The following is a 19,816-nucleotide window of genomic DNA, read 5'->3' as shown; positions in this document are numbered from 1 at the left end:
TCCTCTGACCCACTGACTATGCCATTTCTAAGGTTCCTTCTGGCTCTAAAATTCTATGATTCTGAGGTCAAGAGACAGTTGAAGATGTGCCAAGTATCTTTCATACTGAGCTTGATACAGATTGAGCTTAATAATATGACATTCACCATTTCTTCATTCCAAGTATCTTCCATACTATTCTGAAAGTTTTTATTTGTACAAAATGATCACTAAGGTGCCTTCAGAGTCTATGGTTATGGACTGTTAAATCTCATCTTAACAAAAAATATTCTTCTATACCTAACTTTTTAGAGTTATTTCTAGGGCTAGTTAAGATTATTTTTTCTTAGTTGAAACAAAATTTAACTTTTAGCAGATAAGTGCATTGCTTTTCCAGTATAGGAGCATAAAAGAAACAGTGAACAAAAAAACATGTGCCTTTGGATCAAGCCAAAAACTCAGAAAGTTTACACTTTAAGGGCACTTAGAATGACACTGCTGTGGAGGCTGATAGCAAAACCAGAAAAGCTCATCCATTTTAGCAGTGTAATATAACCCTGAGGGGAGTCTGTCAATTGAAGCGTTATCACACTTTAAACTCTTTTTCACTCAAACTGTCAGGTATCTATTTATCATTTCTCTTTGGTAATTCAGCCATCGTAAACATAGACACCTTTAGTGACTTTGTAATTGGCCCTCATTACAATACCAAATTACCCTGAGGGCTTGCGAACAAGAAAAAGAATGTTCATGTACGCCTATGAGCTAGGCATTCTGAGGCAGAATTAGGTCAAAACAACTACAAGCAGGTATCTTCAATTATTTATAATACTAATATTCAAAAATAAAAGAATTGTTTACTTGAAAACAGAACCCAAAGGCCAATGAAAAAGTCTATTGGATTTTTATTTTTACATGATTCAAACTTTGGAGGATAAAGACCAATCAAAAAACATAACCACCACTGCATGATTCTAGAGGATTACATAAAATATTTGCTTTCAATACACAATCTTAAACTTTATAATTGTTTTTACTAATGGGATAACAAACACATAATAAATTACATAATAATTTTCTCAATAACAAGTAGTAAAAGATAATGACAACGCCAGCAAGTCTTCTTACATAGACTATTATAGCCAGAAAACAAATTTCAAGCATTTGAGGAATTTAGTAGATCAGTTAGCCACTTACAGAAAGAAGTCTACTTAAATATAAAATTTATGGGATTTTATCATGAAGAGCCTTTTCTCTATTTTATTATTTTTTTACCATTTGGCTTTTTAGTATTTTTATCTCTCTTTGAAGAGAACTTTTTAAATATACAGAGTGAAGAGATTTCACAGTTCCTCAGTTAATTAAAAAGAACTGATATGAAAAGAAGTATGATCACAGAATTTCAACAACGGTTTTGATTCAATTATTCTGTATTCTCTTCCTGGTTCTGAACAAGTCACTTAAGTTTTCCCACTGAAGCCCCTTAGTAATTATACTTCATATTATCAGGTTTGAATATCTGTTGAAGTTTCTTTTGAATAACCCCAAATAAGGCTTGAATAAATTTCCATCTAATAAAAGAAAGCACTGACAAAGAAAAGCATAAAACAAAATAATCTATTCGCATTATATGGTAGGAGGTGATATATCAATTAAATGAAACTCTAGAAGCTATAGCTCTTAGCCTTTTGTGTAGAACCACTTATGTTTGACAAAATACAGAAAGACAGAACAACTTTCAAAATATATTAAAATATCATTGGTCATTTCATATACTATCAACTTATGCTTCACCAATAATTTCTGGGTATAATTCCAGACCCATAACTTCAATTTTAGAGTAAACTAGTTATCAAACTGGTACACAGACTGCCAAACTTATACTGCCAAAATATTATTAAAAAATCATGTCTTTAGTAAGAAAGATTTATCTACCTAGCTAAAATTTGTATTATTCTAAATATCCCTGGAAAATTTCAAAACCATCAACATATCTTCAGTTAATAATTTAACATAATTTTTTGAAAGAAGTCTGTACTAATCAGAATTATGAGACAGTATAGTCATTACATTTCTCAATTAAAAACATTTAAAAATTTGCTCAAAGAGAGGGCCTATGTAAACTACCTTATTTTGAAGTTTTTAAATATGTTAAATACATTAATTAGATCTAGTTAGACTAAATCACTTAAATGTTTTTAATCTCCTCATATAACATCCACGTTTGACTATTTTGGGTAGACAGATTTAAAAGAAGAAAGTATGAAGATGGGTGACTAAAATGAAAATTAATTTTCAAGGAAATAAATAAATATCCCCGAGCTTTAGGACAAAAACCCATAATTTAAAACTTGAGTAAAGACTTTCTTATAGTAAAATTATTTTTTAAAAAATATCAACACTAGCAATCAATTTGATTTTTGTAAGCTATTTGATTATTGCTGTAAATGTACATATAAAATGAACACATTAAAAAGTAATCAATCTTTTCAGCTAATTTTTCCTCTAAAATACATTAACTTACTCACATTTTTTCCATCTAGCAATTCCATGCACTTTTCATTTCTGTTGAAGTTACCTACTACTTCAGGATGGACACAAGTGTGATCCCTGCTGGAAAGAATAGTCATTGGGACCCCTGAGTATGCTGTCCTCCGGAGCTCTCTAGTAATCTGAGCAATCTGCTTGTGTGTGCGTGTCCCAAAATATATTTTGGGTATCTTGGACTTCCCCCCATGATCCTTCTTAGTGGTATTTGAAGAATCTTGACTGTCTCCTTGTTTAGTAGAACAACAGCACCTAGAACAGTTACCAGGGGGCTGTAACAAAGGAAAGAAAAGATAACTAATGTTTGGACTACCATAAAATTATTATCAAACCTCTCATGGAATCAAAACTATAAGCAGTGAATCACAACTGTCAAATAAAGAGAAATTCATGATGTTACATCATCTAAAACTTGCCATTAAAGAAAAAACTACAAATTCAAATTGGTTCTCCTTCATAAATAAATGATAAACCATTTTTATCATTATAAATGATGTTTCCATATTTGCATTGTATTCTAACATACTACTCCAACTCTCAAATTCCAAATGTTTTAAGTATATTTTAATTATCCTCGTTCATAAATTATAAAAATAAGATAAAACAAAGGACAATTTTCATTTTTGCTTAGGCTTCAAGTGAACTTGTGATATTACAATTTAGAGTTGATAGTGCTATTTTTCTTTACAGCACAGTCCATTCAAATATCCTATAATATACCAACACCTTAAAAAGCATTTTAAATATAGCTTACAGAAGAACAGAAATATCAAGCTGAATCTAAAGCATCAGTCAAAAACAAGAAAAGAAAACTATTCTCTAGCAAAAGTATGAAAATGAATGCAAATTATTAATATTTAATAATAAAGGCAGGTTGCTTGTGTGGAACAAGTACATCTGAAATTCAATTACCTGTCATGGAATGTAAATCCATCAGTAAAATTACCAGTCAGGATAGCTTTTCCTGGACAATTTTACTCAATTCAGTTTCATAATTAAAATAGTTATATAAAGGCACCTTATGGAACATCAGGAGTATAGTCTAGTATTTAGCTGGTTTTTCTCTCCTGTTTCCAAACTCTCAAAAATAAAAAAATTTAAAAAGCTTTATGCTATATATTAGAACCCAGGAATTCTTAATAACTACTCCCTTCTCAACCTCAGTTACTATAAAATGAGACAGAATGCAGCCTCATTTAAGAGAAAGACTATGAAATGGTTAGTTTATAGGAATGGTCACTGATAGGGAAAAAAACTAAATAGCACAGTAGCTTAAGAGAATTTGTACTAGAGAGTTTAAGTTTAGTAGAACAAACACACCATTTAACTGCAGATTTTTTTAAAATTATAATCAGTAAGATTAGCCTTCATAAACAAATGCTAAGTCATAGCATGTTACACCACAATACTGGGGATCAAGCTGTCTTTTAGCCTCAACTCAGTGGAAAAGCAAGTTCAAATTACTCCCAGTCTCGCTCAACCTTGTCCGCCATTAAATATTACAATACATGATAGAATGGATGTAAATGTGACCCTTCTGGAGCTGTCACTCACTGGGATAAAAGGTTCACTGATGTGCCAAATAAACAGTCAGTCAAAGCAGATAAAGTTACAGCCATGCTGGAATTGTTACATTCCCCTCTCAGGTTGCCAGTAACAGCAGATTTCATTACAGAGTGCTGCCACATTAAATAGCCAGTTCCAAATATCCTGCCTTCTATATTGAATAATTACTTATTCACTGAAAGGATAAAAAGAAGAGTTATGAATGGGGCTCTTGTCAACAGTGAGGCAGGAAACAGCTGACATGTGGTTTATGTTACATATGTTGCAATATCTAACAATTTATGGTCACACAGAAAATGGCATACAAACTATATCATGATATTTCTGACTGAATTCCTTTCTAGCCTTTGCAATGATCACACTAATTAATTAACTCAGTAAAAGAATTAAGGTAACTCTTGGTAGCAGAATTAGTTGACTTTTCCATACCTTCAATCTTTCACTCAGTTATATTATATCTCTTCCCTATGATACAGTTAAATTCACTCTGAATATGAGAATGCTAGGGATCAATGCATTGTTATATTCCACATGGATATATTATATACAAGCATAAAAAGTAACTCAATAATGTGGCCTTTTTTCAGAGCTTGGAAAACCTACTTTTTGATATAACACTTTTCAACATGAATTCCACTTAAAGTTTTATCACCCACTCCTTTTATTTTCATTCCACTATTTTTCTAAACAAAAAATTCAAATGCTACAGAAAAATACAAAGTAAGTCAACCACCACCACAAATAACTTGCAGACCCTTCTACATATAATTATATCTTCCATATTTTTTCAAATAGAAAGGGATGCTATTATATAGACTTATAACTTGCTGCCTTGTATTCAAATGTTTTAATTCTTAAAAGGGGTATTTGCACTAATAATTTAAAAAAGGGATCTGCTTATCTTAAAATATTATGCTAGTAGCTGTACTAACAAAAGTAAAAGATCAAGAACTAGCTTCAGAAAACTCTTCCCACTAGAGCAGCTTTATTAAGGTAACTTAAATTAGTTTTTCACTCCATAACTGAGAAAATTTTAAACCACAGCTAATTTTATACTAAAAATGTTTTCTGTTTAAGTCTTAAAATGCTCTGAATTAATTATACCATCTATGAACTCAAGGGTGACTCCTCAAAGAAGATGGTTTTTCAGTGGGTGGTTGCACAAGTAAAGTAGAAGATAGAAATTAAGAAAGGTGATTCTTATTTATTTGCAATATTAAAGGGGAATTATTTCTTCAGAAGTGATCTTCTATTGGAGTTTCTATTTAAAGGATTCGGTATAATCATATTTGAAGATGGAAAAAAATGAATGTAGCAATAGAACAGAGGCTTAAAAAAGACAATTATTTAGTAACAAAAGAGAATTATTTGTACCAAAATCAGCAAGTTTCAATTCTGTAAGAAAACTAGAGAAAGAATCCTGAAACAGCAATGACAGGAAGTCATAATATCCTCCACTCCAATAATAGGCTAATATTTTCTAGCCTCTCTCTGAAACCCTTTGACCTAGGGGTTTTGAAACAATAGATGAACAAAATTAAATATTTTTCACTAAGCATTTCTCCTGCTAACAAATGATCAAGTTTATCTTTCATAGGGATGTCTTCCTTTTGTTTTTGCTCTTTAAATTTACAGAGACTATATTAGGAAACTGGAGAATAAATTAAAAAAATATTCTCTCTCATCTAATATATCTGAACGTCAAGAAGACAAAACACATGGGCTCCCAACACCTGTAATCTCTAAGAACTGTAAATAGCTACACTGTATGGTAGAACGAAACTCTTTAAGAGATGGCTTCTTTTCCCATAGCTGGAAACTGTCTAGAGTTCTTTTACTTCAACAAAAGGCAAGAAAACTTAACCCAAATAACAGCAAAAAAATCTATTATCATTTAAAGAGAAACACAAGAGATACATGTGGGTGTGACAGCTCTATTATTAGTTCCACATGCAGGAGTCAATTGTTTAAAAATACATTTCAAATTTACAGTAGCCAAAACTGTTCTTAGGTCAACAACCAAGGATTTTAGAAAATTTTGTGTCTAACAATTTCTATTTATTCCCTCTCTTGTCATACTACATAGAGACATATATTGAAATTTTTTGAAAGGATAAAGAAAGAATATAACATTTGATCTTGAAAGGCCAACTGCTGATTCCTTGCCACTATTCCTTTCACAAGGCTACAATCAGAAGTTTAAGTAGATTAAGATAACTACATCAACCTCTAAAGTTTCATAGTTCTCTCCAGCCTTTCCCCACAACAACAACAAAAATTACTATGCCTAAATACTTGGAAAAATAAAAATTAGCATGGTGACTATGCCTTAAAAAGGAAAATAATAAAGGAGTAGTTAGAAACTATTGCGTTGTCAGAGATGTTATTTTGTAAATTCATAAATCAGGGGAGTATCTAAAAGCTGTTTATGAACTGAATTCTAAAAGCAAGCATAAAAGGATATATTTAATATGAAAGATAAGTAATAAAGAAGTGAGAGGAAAAGAGACCAAAAAGAATCTTACTGGTATGAAATAAGGGGAAAACTAGGTCCATGAAATAGTAACATATGTGCATGCATTGTCTTTCAACCACACTCCAAATTATTTGAGGACAGAAACTGTCTTACATTACTTCATCTACTCATTCATTGAGCATGGTGTTTTGCATATAACTGTAACTTAATTTTTTTTAATTGATAGATTGTGACTAATGTCCTTAAACCAAATACTGTACCCATGTACCACATTTTATCTGTAGATGCTTAACTGATGCCCTAATTTGAAGTCCTTCACATATCAAAAAATTACTTCAAAATAAAAAGGTTAGCTTTTAAAAGAAAAAATACAGGACAATTTGTTATTTTTCAAGAATAAAAAGAAAAATCATCTTGTTATGCTAATATCTGGGCCACGGTAGTTGTGGGTGACAAACACATATCCTGATATATTCATTATTAATAGCTGTCATTTATTAAGGCTGTCCCTGTGCTAAGCACTCTACATGTACTCTCTCATTCATTCATTCATTCAAGAAACATTAGAATTCCTGATATATCAAGCCAAGTAGAAGACAATGACAAGGGTCACTTCACCCCACTGACAAAGAGGGCTTTACATTTTAATTGTTCTACAAGGTGTGTTTATCAATACCAGTTTCGCTCACGAGGTAAAGAACTGTTTAAAGTTGGTACTCTAAGTGCATTATTTCCTGAATGCAACTACAAAATATTCTTAAGGATAAGCTATACAATTTATTTCACAATAACTATTTTAACTTATTATTAGTTGACATTTAAGTCAAATATTTTCTAACAGGATGGATATTATATTCCAAAAGGGAAAAAAACAAAAATTCTCAAATAAGAGAGTCTTTAGAGCAAGATTCAACAAACTTTTTCTGTAAAGGGCCAGAAAATAAATATTCTAGGTTTTGTGGGCCATAAACTCTCTGTCCCTATACAGGAAAATATCTTCATTATCTCAACATAGGAAAGGATTTCTTAAACAATACACCAAAAGCACAAATGACTGAAAACACAATCTCGAGAAGATATGTGCACACTGTATATAACCAACTGAGGATCATTATTCACAATATATAAAGAATTCCAGCAAATCAATTTTTAAAAAACAAACCCAATAGAAGAAAAAGAGCCCAAGAACAAGAAAACCACAGGAGAGAAAAGCGGAAAAGCCAATAAACATCTGAAAAGATGTGCAACCTAATGCTCAACCTCATTACTAATTAGGAAAACGCAAATTAAAACCATAATTAGATTCCATTTCACATCCACCAGACTGGGTAGAGAGGATATACAGCAACTCTCTCATACACTGCTGATCCAAGTATAAAGTGGCACATCCACTTTGGAGAACAAATTGGTGATCTAGTGAAATCAAGGATACATAGACCCTTTGATCCAGCATGACCCTGCTAGGCATACATGCCAGAGAAACTCTTGCAAATTAAGACAGATACAATAGGGATATTCTTTGCAGTACTGTTTTAATAGTGAGGAAAATAAGCCAAGTGTGTCAACAAAACAATGGATAAACTGTGGAGTTCTGTCAATCTATGGAATACTGTATATAATAAAAAAATATGAACCAGAGAGTCCCATGTATTGACATAAATATCAAAAAAAATTGTTGAGCAGGCTGAGTATGACTTAAATAACATTTTATTTTCCCCATAAACTTCCAAACAAACTGATGACAGGAATAAAACTATGAAAACTTTATGAAAAAAAAAAAAAAAAAAAAAAACTTTATGAAAAGAATTAGGAATCCCCACTATGGTAGATAACCCTTGGAGCTAAGGACTGTAGTAGACAATATACCTGAAAAATGCTTAAAAGGAACCTAAAACAGCAAATACACTTGTTCGTCCTCAGCAGCTTAATACCTAGCAGAATAACTTTCATCTTAATCCGTCCTGACCAAAATTTTCAACTAATTTATTAGGAAATAGGTTCTTAATTTACATCCATGGACTGTTACAGAGGAGAGAGTTTGAGATCACCCAGAAACTACAAACACAATTTTGTATGCATTTTTAGAAAGTCAGTCCATAACTTTCATCATGTGCTCAAAGAAGATTGTGACTTATTTGGATGAGGGCTTTATTCCAGAATTTATGTCTGATTTTACAATGGAAATAAAATAGAAATAGCATTTTCTTAACAACCAACTTGGTTAGTCACATTAATTCTGTAAAGGAATAAACAAGTTGACAGTCCAAAGAAGATAATTTTATAAAGGTTCCTCTACTGCTTGTAAATTATTTTCTCTTTTAATGTTTGTTAATTACATAATGTTAACATAATTCTAAAATACTTAGTTCACTAATGTATATTTCTAACTCCATCTTACATATGATAAAGTAAAACCTAAAGTTCTTCAAGTTGCTACAAAATTCGTGATAATTTGTGAGAAGCTGGAAGTCATAACCTTAAATCTTAAAGCTTTAACAGGATCATTTTTACCTACCATTTAACTTGGCAAAAAAGCAAAATACTGCCCTTTTTTATTTCAAAGCATCATGCACCTAAAGAGTTAGTGGTAAAAAAGTCAATGAATACTGAATTATACTTTGAGGCATATGAAGAAGGGTTTACTGTTAATCTTTATCAACCGTTTGCTGTTGTCCAAGCCACCTAAACAGGTACTGAATGCCTGTTGTGCAAAATCTCACATAAGCACACACTCTAGTAAGATAGCAAAAGTGACATAACTATACCTTTTCCACTATTCTTTTTTAAAAATTCAAACAGTAGTACTCTACTGCCAGTTTCATGATTAAACTGCACAAGGCAGCTGTTTATCTACTCACAGCAACCAGCAGGTGAACCTGATTCAATATTTATCACAGGCTTTCACAGATCACTGCTAACCAAGCAAACGTTTTAATTAAGCTGGAACTTGCTTCAAAGAGCTCATTCAAGATGTCAATCGGCAGGTAAGGGATCAGATACAGTGTCAGGTGAGAGTGTGTAATACAAATCCACAACTTTCTTCATCCCATTGCTGTAAATTAGCCTGCTCTAAAGTTCAGACTCTGATTGTAACAGACTGCCAGTCTCCTGGAATGTGTAACTGAAGTCACTCAAATTCTATTGTGAAGGTTGTAAGCAATATGTTAAACTGCAATGGGCTAGCACATTAAGACAGATCCTTTTCACGGTTGTTTTTTGATACCGTAAGTGTTTGTTACCCTACTCTCCACTTACTGTTTACTTTCTTGCCTAGTGTAAATGGGAATTCCTTAACACAGTTGCCTCAGATTCTGAAAAGTTTATAATCAAGAAAAACCCAAAATGGTATTTTTAATTTTTAATCTAAATTTATACTAGAACAATTATATTCTGTAAGACTTCTCAGTTTAAGAACAAACACATCATAAAGATGACCAACCTGTATAAAGCAAAAATTCTCCTGGTATAGTAGAACATATACAGATGTGACTACAGCAATGAGTCTCAAAGTATAGTGATTAGTCACACTGACCAACTTCATGAGAAATACCTGGGGTATTTACAACAACAACAAAAAGGAAAAAAGAAGAATCAAAGAAAGGAAATGGGAGAGAAAGGGAAAGTTCTTCCTTCAAGAAGAATGCTAGGTAAAAATTATAAATAGAACGACAAAATTTTAAAAATCACCATTTTGCAACTCCCATGTCATAAGTGATTCCTGCAAGGTACATAAATGGATGCTAAAATCACTGGGTGAAAAGCTGTTGGGAAACAAGATATTCACATAGTTTCCAAACATCACCCCACAGATTACTTATTAATTACAAAAGAAAAATGTGCCTTTATAATGGAGACCTGGTAGTCACCACTTTAACCAAGTGGTCAATTTTAACATTAGCAGTAGTGAGACAAACTGGCATTAAGTGCCTCTTGATGTGATATAAGAAATATATTTATGTACTCTTCTTGAAGAAAACTGCATGATTATGAAATCCAAACAATCAAGCCATGAATCAAAAAGAACCCAGGAATAGAGAACCCGTGGTAAAAAGACATATATGTATATTATTTAGTTGGTGAAAATTAATCCAGCTGCACTCTTGTGATATTTGCACTTGTATATTATACTTCAAAAATCCTATCCCTTGGGATTGCCTGACATTTTTATTTTCTCCTTTATTGTACAGTATTTTGGTATTTTTCAAACTTTCTTCAATGACCCTTTTAAAATGAGAAAACAAAGCCATCCTGCGACATCATCTTCTACATACTGACCAAAATACTATAAATAAAACTTATACAAAATAGACATTTTTGCGTCTTTCACCACCATTAAAAATTAGTAGACAAGGGCTTCCCTGGTGGCGCAGCAGTTGAAGAGTCTGCCTGCCGATGCAGGGGACACGGGTTTGTGCCCCAGTCCGGGAAGATTCCACATACCGCGGAGTGGCTGGGCCCGTAAGCCATGGCCGCTGAGCCTGCGCGTCCGGGGCCTGTGCTCCACAACGGGAGAGGCCACAACAGTGAGAAGCCCGCGTACCGCAAAAAAAAAAACAATTTAGTAGACAAGTTGGGACTTCCCTGGTGGACCAGTGGGTAAGACTCCACGCTCCCAATGCAGCAGGCCTGGATTTGATCCCTGATCAGGGAACTAGATCCTGTATGCATGCCACAACTAAGAGTCTACTTGCCACAACTAAAGATCCCGCATGCCACAATGAAGATCCCATGTGCTTCAACGAAGATCCTGACTGCCACAATTAAGATCTGGCCCAGCCTAAATAAATAAATTTTAAAAATTTTTTTAAAAATTAGTAGACAAGTTATTATCAATATACAAGCCTCTAAAACAGCACTACCCAATAGAACTCTCTGCGATGGTGGAATGTTCTTTACCTGAACTATTGAATGTACTTGCCACTAGCCACATGTGGCTACTGAGAACCTGAAATGTGATTAGTGCAACTGAGGAACTGAATTTTAATTAAATTAAATAGTCACATGTGGCTAGCAGCTACCATAGCAGAAGTGTAGATTTTAAATATTATCACAGGACTAAAGAGAAAATTTTGACTTAGACCAGTGTTCAGTCTGGTGCCAAACTTCCAATGGAATTCAAATCCGCATAGTAAGAATTTTACTCATAGATGCTATCCTGGGCTTCCCTGGTGGTGCAGTGGTTAAGAATCTGCCTGCCAATGCAGGGAACACGGGTTCGAGCCCTGGTCCGGGAAGATCTCACGTGCTGCGGAGCAACTAAGCCCGTGCGCCACAACTACTGAGCCTGCACTCTAGAGCCCAGGAGCCACAACTCCTGAAGCCCTCGCGCCTAGAGCCCGTGCTCGGCAACAAGAGAAGCCACCGCAGTGAGAAGCCCGCGCACCACAACGAAGAGTAGCCCCTGCTCGCCGCAACTAGAGAAAGCCCGCACGCAGCAATGAAGACCCAACGCAGCCAATAATAATAAATAAAAAAAATAAGTAAATTCATAGATGCTATCCTAATAGAGTAACCCTTCAGTTTGCTGTATTCAACTCTCTTAAAACCTCCTGTTTCAAATAGCTATATTACTTGATGAAGACAATGTTAAAGTTAACAATTAATTAATTATTACTGTGGGTTCTAAACTTAATCTGGAAAATAAACTAGTGAGAATAACCAAAAAATTTTAGAAAAAAGATGGTTAAAAATAGTATATATTCTCATATATGTAAGAATTTAGTATATATGATAAAGATGTTATACTAGGCACCTCTTTAGACACGTGTTCAACTCTTTATTCTGAAAACAGTTCATCAATTATAGCCCCTGCTGAAAAGGTAGACCCAGTATCTACATTAATACCACATGACCAAGCCCCAAATATAGCAAGACCAGTAAGATTCACTTTCCTAGGAATCTGTATTTGGGTCATTTAGACTGAGTTGATTAAACTACAGGGAACAGACCAGAACATTTCATAGACTTTAAGCCTTTCATTTTGAGATGTGATGGTAAGGTCATATAACAGAGAATAAGTACCCAGAAAAAAACAATCTACAAAAAACGAGAGAACTCTGCACACAGAGGCAGAAAAGACACACTTGAGGCCCCAAAGAGAAGACAGAAGCTGCCTAAAAACCTCTGAGTTCCAATAGGGCAGCTGTATATCTTGCTTGATCCTTCTGGAGTAGGCTTCTAATTCTTCAAAAGGAAATCACTCCTGATTAAGTCAGGGGTTGAAATATCAAAGAAATAACAAGAGAGAATTTCCCTAAATTGAAAACGTCTCTGAATCTTCAATATAATAATTAAACCCACTAAGTAACTAGCATCATAAATGAAAAAGACTCTCACTTAAACATCCAGTCATAGAGATTAGAAATTATAGAACAGCCATTCAAAAGAATGCAATGTAGTCATTAAAAATGATGTAGAAAAATATCAAATGACATCAAAACACAGTACTGATCTATTATTACAAGGAGAGATAATTGGACATTATTTGCCTCCTGAGTAATGTTAACAGCAAGCATACAGGACTTGTGTTATTCTGAAAAGCAAAAAACAAGGACAAAATCAAACCTGCAACATCAGCATATCATCACAGGTAAGTGTTTTTTTAAAAAATGTAACAATGTTTCCAATACCATATTATGAATATGACTGTAATACTTTATACCTTACAATTTTAAATGATTCATTCATTCATGTATAGGTCAGGCTACTGTGAAGCAACTGTATCAATTACACTAAGTTACCATAAAGCAAACATACTGCTGCTTTTTCATTATCAACGTATGAATTTTTATACCTCTAAATAAATATACATTTCTTTTGCACATCATCTTTTCATTTTTGATGTCCAGTGTTAGAAATGCGTATAACATTTACAGTGCTTTGTATCATATAAGATAATATCGTTGTAGGTATTGACAGATGCTTCATCATCTTATAGATGATGTAAACTTACAGTATTGATACAGTACTGTAGATATATTTTCTCTTCCTTATGATTTTCTTAATAACATTTTCCTCTCTCTAGCTTACTTTATTGTAAGAATACATATAACATGCAAAATATGCATTAATTGACTTTATGTTATCTATTGGTAAGGCTTCTGGTCAACAGTAGGCTACTAGTATTTAAGTTCTGGGGGAGTCAAAAATTATACACAGATTTTTGACTGCTGGGGGGTTGGTGCCCCTAACCCCTGCATTGTTCAAGAGTCAACTGTATATGCATGAAATAAATGACAGCAATCATACAAGGGATGGAGTGAGGAATTAAGATTACACTGTTATTATAAGGTACTCACACTACCCATGAAGTGATATAGTGTTATGGGAAAGTACATTTGGATTTGCCATAAATACATATTGCAAAACCTAGGGCAACCAGTAAAAAAGGGGAAGGGAGGGAGGGAGGGAAGGAATATGATGGTTATGCTAGAAAGGAGAGAAAATGGAATCAAATAAGATACTTATTTAGTGTCTGTGCCACTGCACAGGGCCAGAGCCCACCTGGGCCAGACCCTGGGCCACTACCTGGGCCAAGCCCCACACGTGCGTCCCACTGGTGCTCCCTGCGGTGGCAGAAGTTCTGCAGGTTGCATTGAACTTGGGACCTCTGCAAAGAAGACCATCTCCGTTTTTTTCGTTCCGAGATTGCAGCCTCCAGCCACGCACGAGTGCTGGATATGTACCAGGCAATGCTGAGGGAGAGCAAGCACTTCAGTGCCGACAACTACAGAACTTACACCATCAGGAGGATAAGAGATGTCTTCAGAGAAAATAAGAATGTAAAGGATCCTGTAAAAATTCAAGCCCTAATGATAAAGCCAAAAGAGACCCTGGGATAATCCACAGACAGGTCCACATTGGCCAACTATATTTGACTGACAAGCTTGTGATTTAGAATCAAGAGAAGCCCAGGACCTAAGGAGCTGGGACCAGCCACCACCGGCAGCCATGGACCACCTTCAGCATCCACTCTGCTTTGCATGGGCGCTCCCAGCAGACCACGAGTGGCCTTTGCATCAGCTTTAAATAGGCTCTTGCTGTATCTGCCCTAAGAACTGATAAACTGAATGAGGTTTCCATTCTTCTGCAGCCTTAGTGACAAAGGATGGCTGTCTCTCCTTGGTTCAAGTGTTAGAATGAAGAGCTGGAGCTCCTCAAAAGACTGTTGTGTATTATTGTGTCTCCTCCACCCCACCCCTCTTTTGTAGCACCTCAGCACTTGTATAGAGCATTTCTAGATTTTGTTTGTTGGTCCTTGACAATAAACTATAAAATGCATAAAAATAGTGGGAAACAAAAAGAGGAACACAGAACAAAAGCAAAAAATAGAAAACAGTCATAAATATGGTAAATATTAATCCAACCTTATAAATAATCACTTTGAACATCAATGGTCTAAATACACCAATTAAAAGACAAATTGTCAGAGAAGATCATAAAACAAGACCCAAATATTTGATGTCTAAAAGAAACCCACTTTAGAGATGAAAAAACTTATATATTAAAAGTAAATGAAGGGAGAAAAATATACCATGCTAACACTAATCAGAAGAAAGCAGAGTACCTATATTAATTCCAGACACAGAAGTCCTCAAAGAAAGGAAAGTTATCAGAGATTAAAAAAAAAAAAAAAGGGCATTACATAATGATAAAGGGGCCAATTCTCCAAGAAAAAAATACCAATCCTTAACATGTATGTGCCTAACAACAGTGTGGCAAACTATATGGAGCAAAAATTAATAGAACTGCAAGAGAAATAGATAAATCCACTATCAAAGGTGGAGTTGCTATCAGAAATGGACAAACCTAGCAAGCAGAAAATCACTAAGGACATAGCTGAACTCAACAATATCACCAATCAACTGGATATAACTGACATAACTGAAGTAGTCTATAGACTACTTCATAGTCTATAGACTACTTCATACAACAGTGGTAGAATACACATTCTTCCCAACTTCACGTGGACCATTTACCAAGATAGACCACATTCTGGAGATAAAACATACTTTAACAAGTTAAAAAAAATAAAAATCATAACAATGTCTGCACTCAGACCACAATCGAATTAAATTAGAAATCAGTAACAGAAAGATAACTAGAATATCTAAATAACACATGGATCAATGAAAAAAATCCCAAGAGAAATTTAAAAATAGTTTGAGCTTAGTGAAAATAAAAACACACCTTATCAAAATACATGGTAGGCAGTGAAAGTAGTGCTGTGAGAAGAATTTATAGCACTGAAAGCATATATTAGAAAAGAAGAAAGATCTAAAGTCAATAATCTAAGCTGCTACCTTAGAAAACTAGAAAAAGAGCAAACTAAATCCAAATTAAGCAGAAGAAAAGAAATAATAATAATTAGAGCTTAAATCAATGAAATTGAAACCAGAAACTCAATGGAGAAAAATCAATGAAACCAAAAACCTGCTTCTTTGAAAAAACATCAATAAAATCAGTAAGTCTCTAGCCAGGCTCACTAAGAAAAAAAGAGAGAAGACAAAAATTACTAATATCAGAAATGAAAGAGCAACATCACTACAGAGCCTATGGATGCTAAGGATAATTTAAAAAATATACTATGAACAACTCTATGCCCACAAATTTGATAATCTAATGAAATAGACCAATTCCTTGAAAGATACAATTTGCCAAATCTGACACAAGAAGAAATGGACAATATGAATAGGCCTAGATGTATTAAACAATTAAATCAATAATTAGTAACCTTCCAAAAAGAAAGCACCACATCCAGACAGGTTCACTTGTGAATTCTACCAAACATTTAAGGAAGAAACTATAACAATTCTCTACAATCTTTTTCAGAAGATAGATGCAGAGGGAATGCTGCCAACTCATTCTATTAGACCAGCATTACCCTAATACCAAAACCAGGCAAAGACATTAAAATAAAGCTACACACCAATATCTCTCATGGACACAAATGCAAAAATCCTCAACCAAATAATAGCAAGATAATTAACAAAATTAATCCAACAGTGTGTAAAAAGAATTATAAACCATGACCAAGTGTGATTTATCCCAGCTATGCACGTTGGTTCAACATTTGAAAATCAATTAATATAATCCATCACACGCTGGTGGGCTAAGAAAGAAAAATCACATGATCATATCAATAGTTGCAAAAAAGGATTTGACAAAATCCACACATACATGTTAAAAACTCTCAGTATACTAGGAAGAGAGGAGCACTTCCTCAAGTTGATAAAGAACATCTACAAAAAAACCCTAAAGCTAACATCATACTTAATAGTGAGAAACTTAAAAGATTTCTGAGATCAGGTACAAGGCAATGACATTCCCTCTCACCATTTCTTTTCAACTGTATGTCTTTCCTTATGTTATAAGACAAGAAAAGAAAATACAGGTATACAAATTGAGAGGGCTTCCCTAGTGGCTCAGTGGATAAGAATCCTCCTGCCAATGCATGGGACATGGGTTCGAGCCCTGGTCCAGGAAGATCCCACATGCTGCGGATCAACTAAGCCAATGCTCCACAACTACTGAGCCTGTGCTCTATAGCCCACGAGCCACAACCACTGAGCCCATGTGCCACAACTACTGAAGCCCATGTGCCACAACTACTGAAGCCCATGTGCCTAGAGCCTGTGCAACAAGAGAAGCCACCACAGGGAGAAGCCCATGCACTGCAACAAAGAGCAGCCCCTGCTCACCATGACTAGAGAAAGCCCGCACGCAGCAACAAAGACCCAACGAGCCAAAAATAAATAAATTCATTTATTTAAAAAAAAATTGAGAAGGAAGATATAAAACTGTCTCTGTTTGCCAATCGTCTATGTAGAAAACTTGGAAGTATTAACAAAAAACCTCCTGAAACTAATAAGTGATTATATCAAGGTTCGAGGATACAAGGTTCATTTATAAAGGTCAATTACTTTCCTATATACTAACAATGAACAAGTGGATATTGGAATTAAAAACACAATACCAATTACATTAGCACCCCCAAAAATGAAATACCTAGGTCTAAATCTGACAAAATATGTACAAGATCTACAGGAGGGAAACTACAAAATTCTGATGAACAAAATCAAAGAAAAACAAAATAAATGCAGAAACATTCCATGTTCATGGACAGGAAGACTCAGTTATCACTAAGATGTCAGTTCTTCCCAACTTCATCTATAGATTAAATTCAATCTCAATCAAGATCCCAGTAAGTAATTTTGTGAATACTGACAAACTAATTCTAAACTGTATATGAAAAGGTGAAAGATCCAAAATAGCCAACACAATACTGAAGGAGAAGAACAAAATTGGAGGACTATGCCATCCAACTTCAACACTTATTATAATCAAGACAGTATGACAGGCAAAAGAACTGACAAATACACTGATGGAACAGAATAGAGAGTCCAGAAATAAACCAACATAAATATAGTTAGTTGAACTTTGATAAAAGAGCAAAGGCAAAACAATGGAGCAAAGACAGCCTCTTCAACAAATGGCACTGGAACCACTGGACATCCACATGCAAAAAGAATGAACCTAGATCCACATCTCACAACCTACACATAAATAAACTCAAAGTGAACCCAGACCTAAATGTAAAACACTAAAGTATAAAACTCCTAGAAAAGAACAAAGGCAAAAACATAGATGACCTTGGGTATGGTGCTGACTTTTCAGATATAACACCACAGGCACCATCTGTGAAAAAAATAATTAATAATCTAGATTTCATTAAAATTAAAAACTTCTGCTCTGTGAAAGACAAGGTCAAGAGAATGAGAAGGCAAACCTCAGCCTGGGAAAAGAATACTTGCAAAAGACACATCTGATAAAGGAATTAACCAAAATATACCAAAAAAGCACACTTAAAACTCAACAAGAAGAAAACAAACAACCCAATTTAAAAATGGGCCAAAGACCTTAGACACCTCACCAAAGACAAAAATGTAGCAAATAGGGGCTTCCCTGGTGGCGCAGTGGTTAAAAATCTGCCTGCCAATGCAGGGGACACAGGTTTGAGCCCTGGTCTGGGAAGATCCCACATGCCACGGAGCAACTGAGCCTGTGCTCTAGAACCCACGAGCCACAACTACTGAGCCCACGTGCCTAGAGCCTGTGCTCCACAACAAGAGAAGCCACCGCAATGAGAAGCCTTCTCACCGCAACAAAGAGTAGCGCCCGCTCACTGTAACTAGAGAAAGCCTGTGCACAGCAACGAAGACCCAATGCAGTCCAAAATATTAAATAATTAATTATTTTAAAATGTAGCAAATAAGCATATGAAAAGATGCTCAACATCATATGTCATTAGACTAATGCGTGTTAAACAACGAGATACTACCACACACTTATTAGAATGGCTAAAATCAGGAAAAATGACAACAGCAAATGCTGACAAGAATGTGGAGATCTGGAACAAAAGGAATTCATTCATTGCCAGTGGAATGCAAAGTAGTACAGACACTTCGAAAGAAAGTTTGGCAGTCTCTTACAAAACTAAACCTACTCTTACCATATGATCAAGCAGTCACGCTCCTTAGTATTTACCCACAGGAGGTGAAAACATATGCCCACACAAAACCTGCACACAAATGATGAGAGCAGCTCTATTCATAACTGCCAAAACTTGGAAGCAATCACTGTGTCCTTCAGTAGGTGAATGGATAAACGGTGGTACATCCAGACAATGGAACAGTACTTAGCACTAAAAGGAAATGAGCTATTAAGCCATAAAAAGACAAGGAGGAATCTTAAATATTACTATATACTGAAGGGCTGTAGTCTGAAGGGCTACATACTGTATGATTCCAACTATATATGCCATTCTGGAAAAGGCAAAACTATAGAGAGAGTAATAAGATCAGCGATTGACAGCGGTTTGCAGGGAGAGAGGGAAGGGATGAATAGGCAGAACACAAAGGATTTTTCGGGCAGTGAAAATACTCTGTACGATATAATGGTAGATACATGTTATTATACGTTTGCCCAAACCCATTCAATGTACAGCACCCAGAGTGAATGGTAATGTAAACTATGGACATTGGGTGATTATGACTTCTCAATGTAGGTTCATCAGTCGTAAGAAATGTATCATTCTGGTGGGGGATGTTGATAATGAGGTGGCTGGGGAAGGGCATATATGGAAAATCTGTGTACCCTCCCTTCAATTTTACAGTGATCCTTAAACTGCTTTATAGAGTGTCAATTAAAAATTCGTAATTGGGCTTCCCTGGTGGCGTAGTGGTTGAG

The 19,816-nt window shown here is 34.8% G+C and overlaps 1 protein-coding gene and 1 pseudogene across 1 annotated transcript in view; one reads left to right on the top strand and one right to left on the bottom strand.

Annotated features, from left to right (window-relative positions):
• BRIP1 (BRCA1 interacting DNA helicase 1) overlaps window positions 1–19,816 on the bottom strand; it is a 191,075-nt gene that overhangs the window by 129,317 nt on the left and 41,942 nt on the right. Inside the window, exon 7 of the mRNA XM_024757679.1 lies at window positions 2,508–2,798. Coding sequence (XP_024613447.1) covers window positions 2,508–2,798 — 291 coding nt within the window. The remainder of the gene's footprint in view (window positions 1–2,507; window positions 2,799–19,816) is intronic.
• On the top strand, window positions 9,196–14,489 carry LOC112408028 (LYR motif-containing protein 4 pseudogene; annotated as a pseudogene).

This window comes from Neophocaena asiaeorientalis, unplaced genomic scaffold (genome assembly GCF_003031525.2).
Source record: "Neophocaena asiaeorientalis asiaeorientalis breed wild unplaced genomic scaffold, Neophocaena_asiaeorientalis_V1.1 scaffold327, whole genome shotgun sequence".
NCBI lineage: Eukaryota > Metazoa > Chordata > Mammalia > Artiodactyla > Phocoenidae > Neophocaena > Neophocaena asiaeorientalis.
The sequence above is the reverse complement of the archived record's forward strand: the minus strand, read 5'-3'. Positions and strand labels throughout refer to the sequence as shown.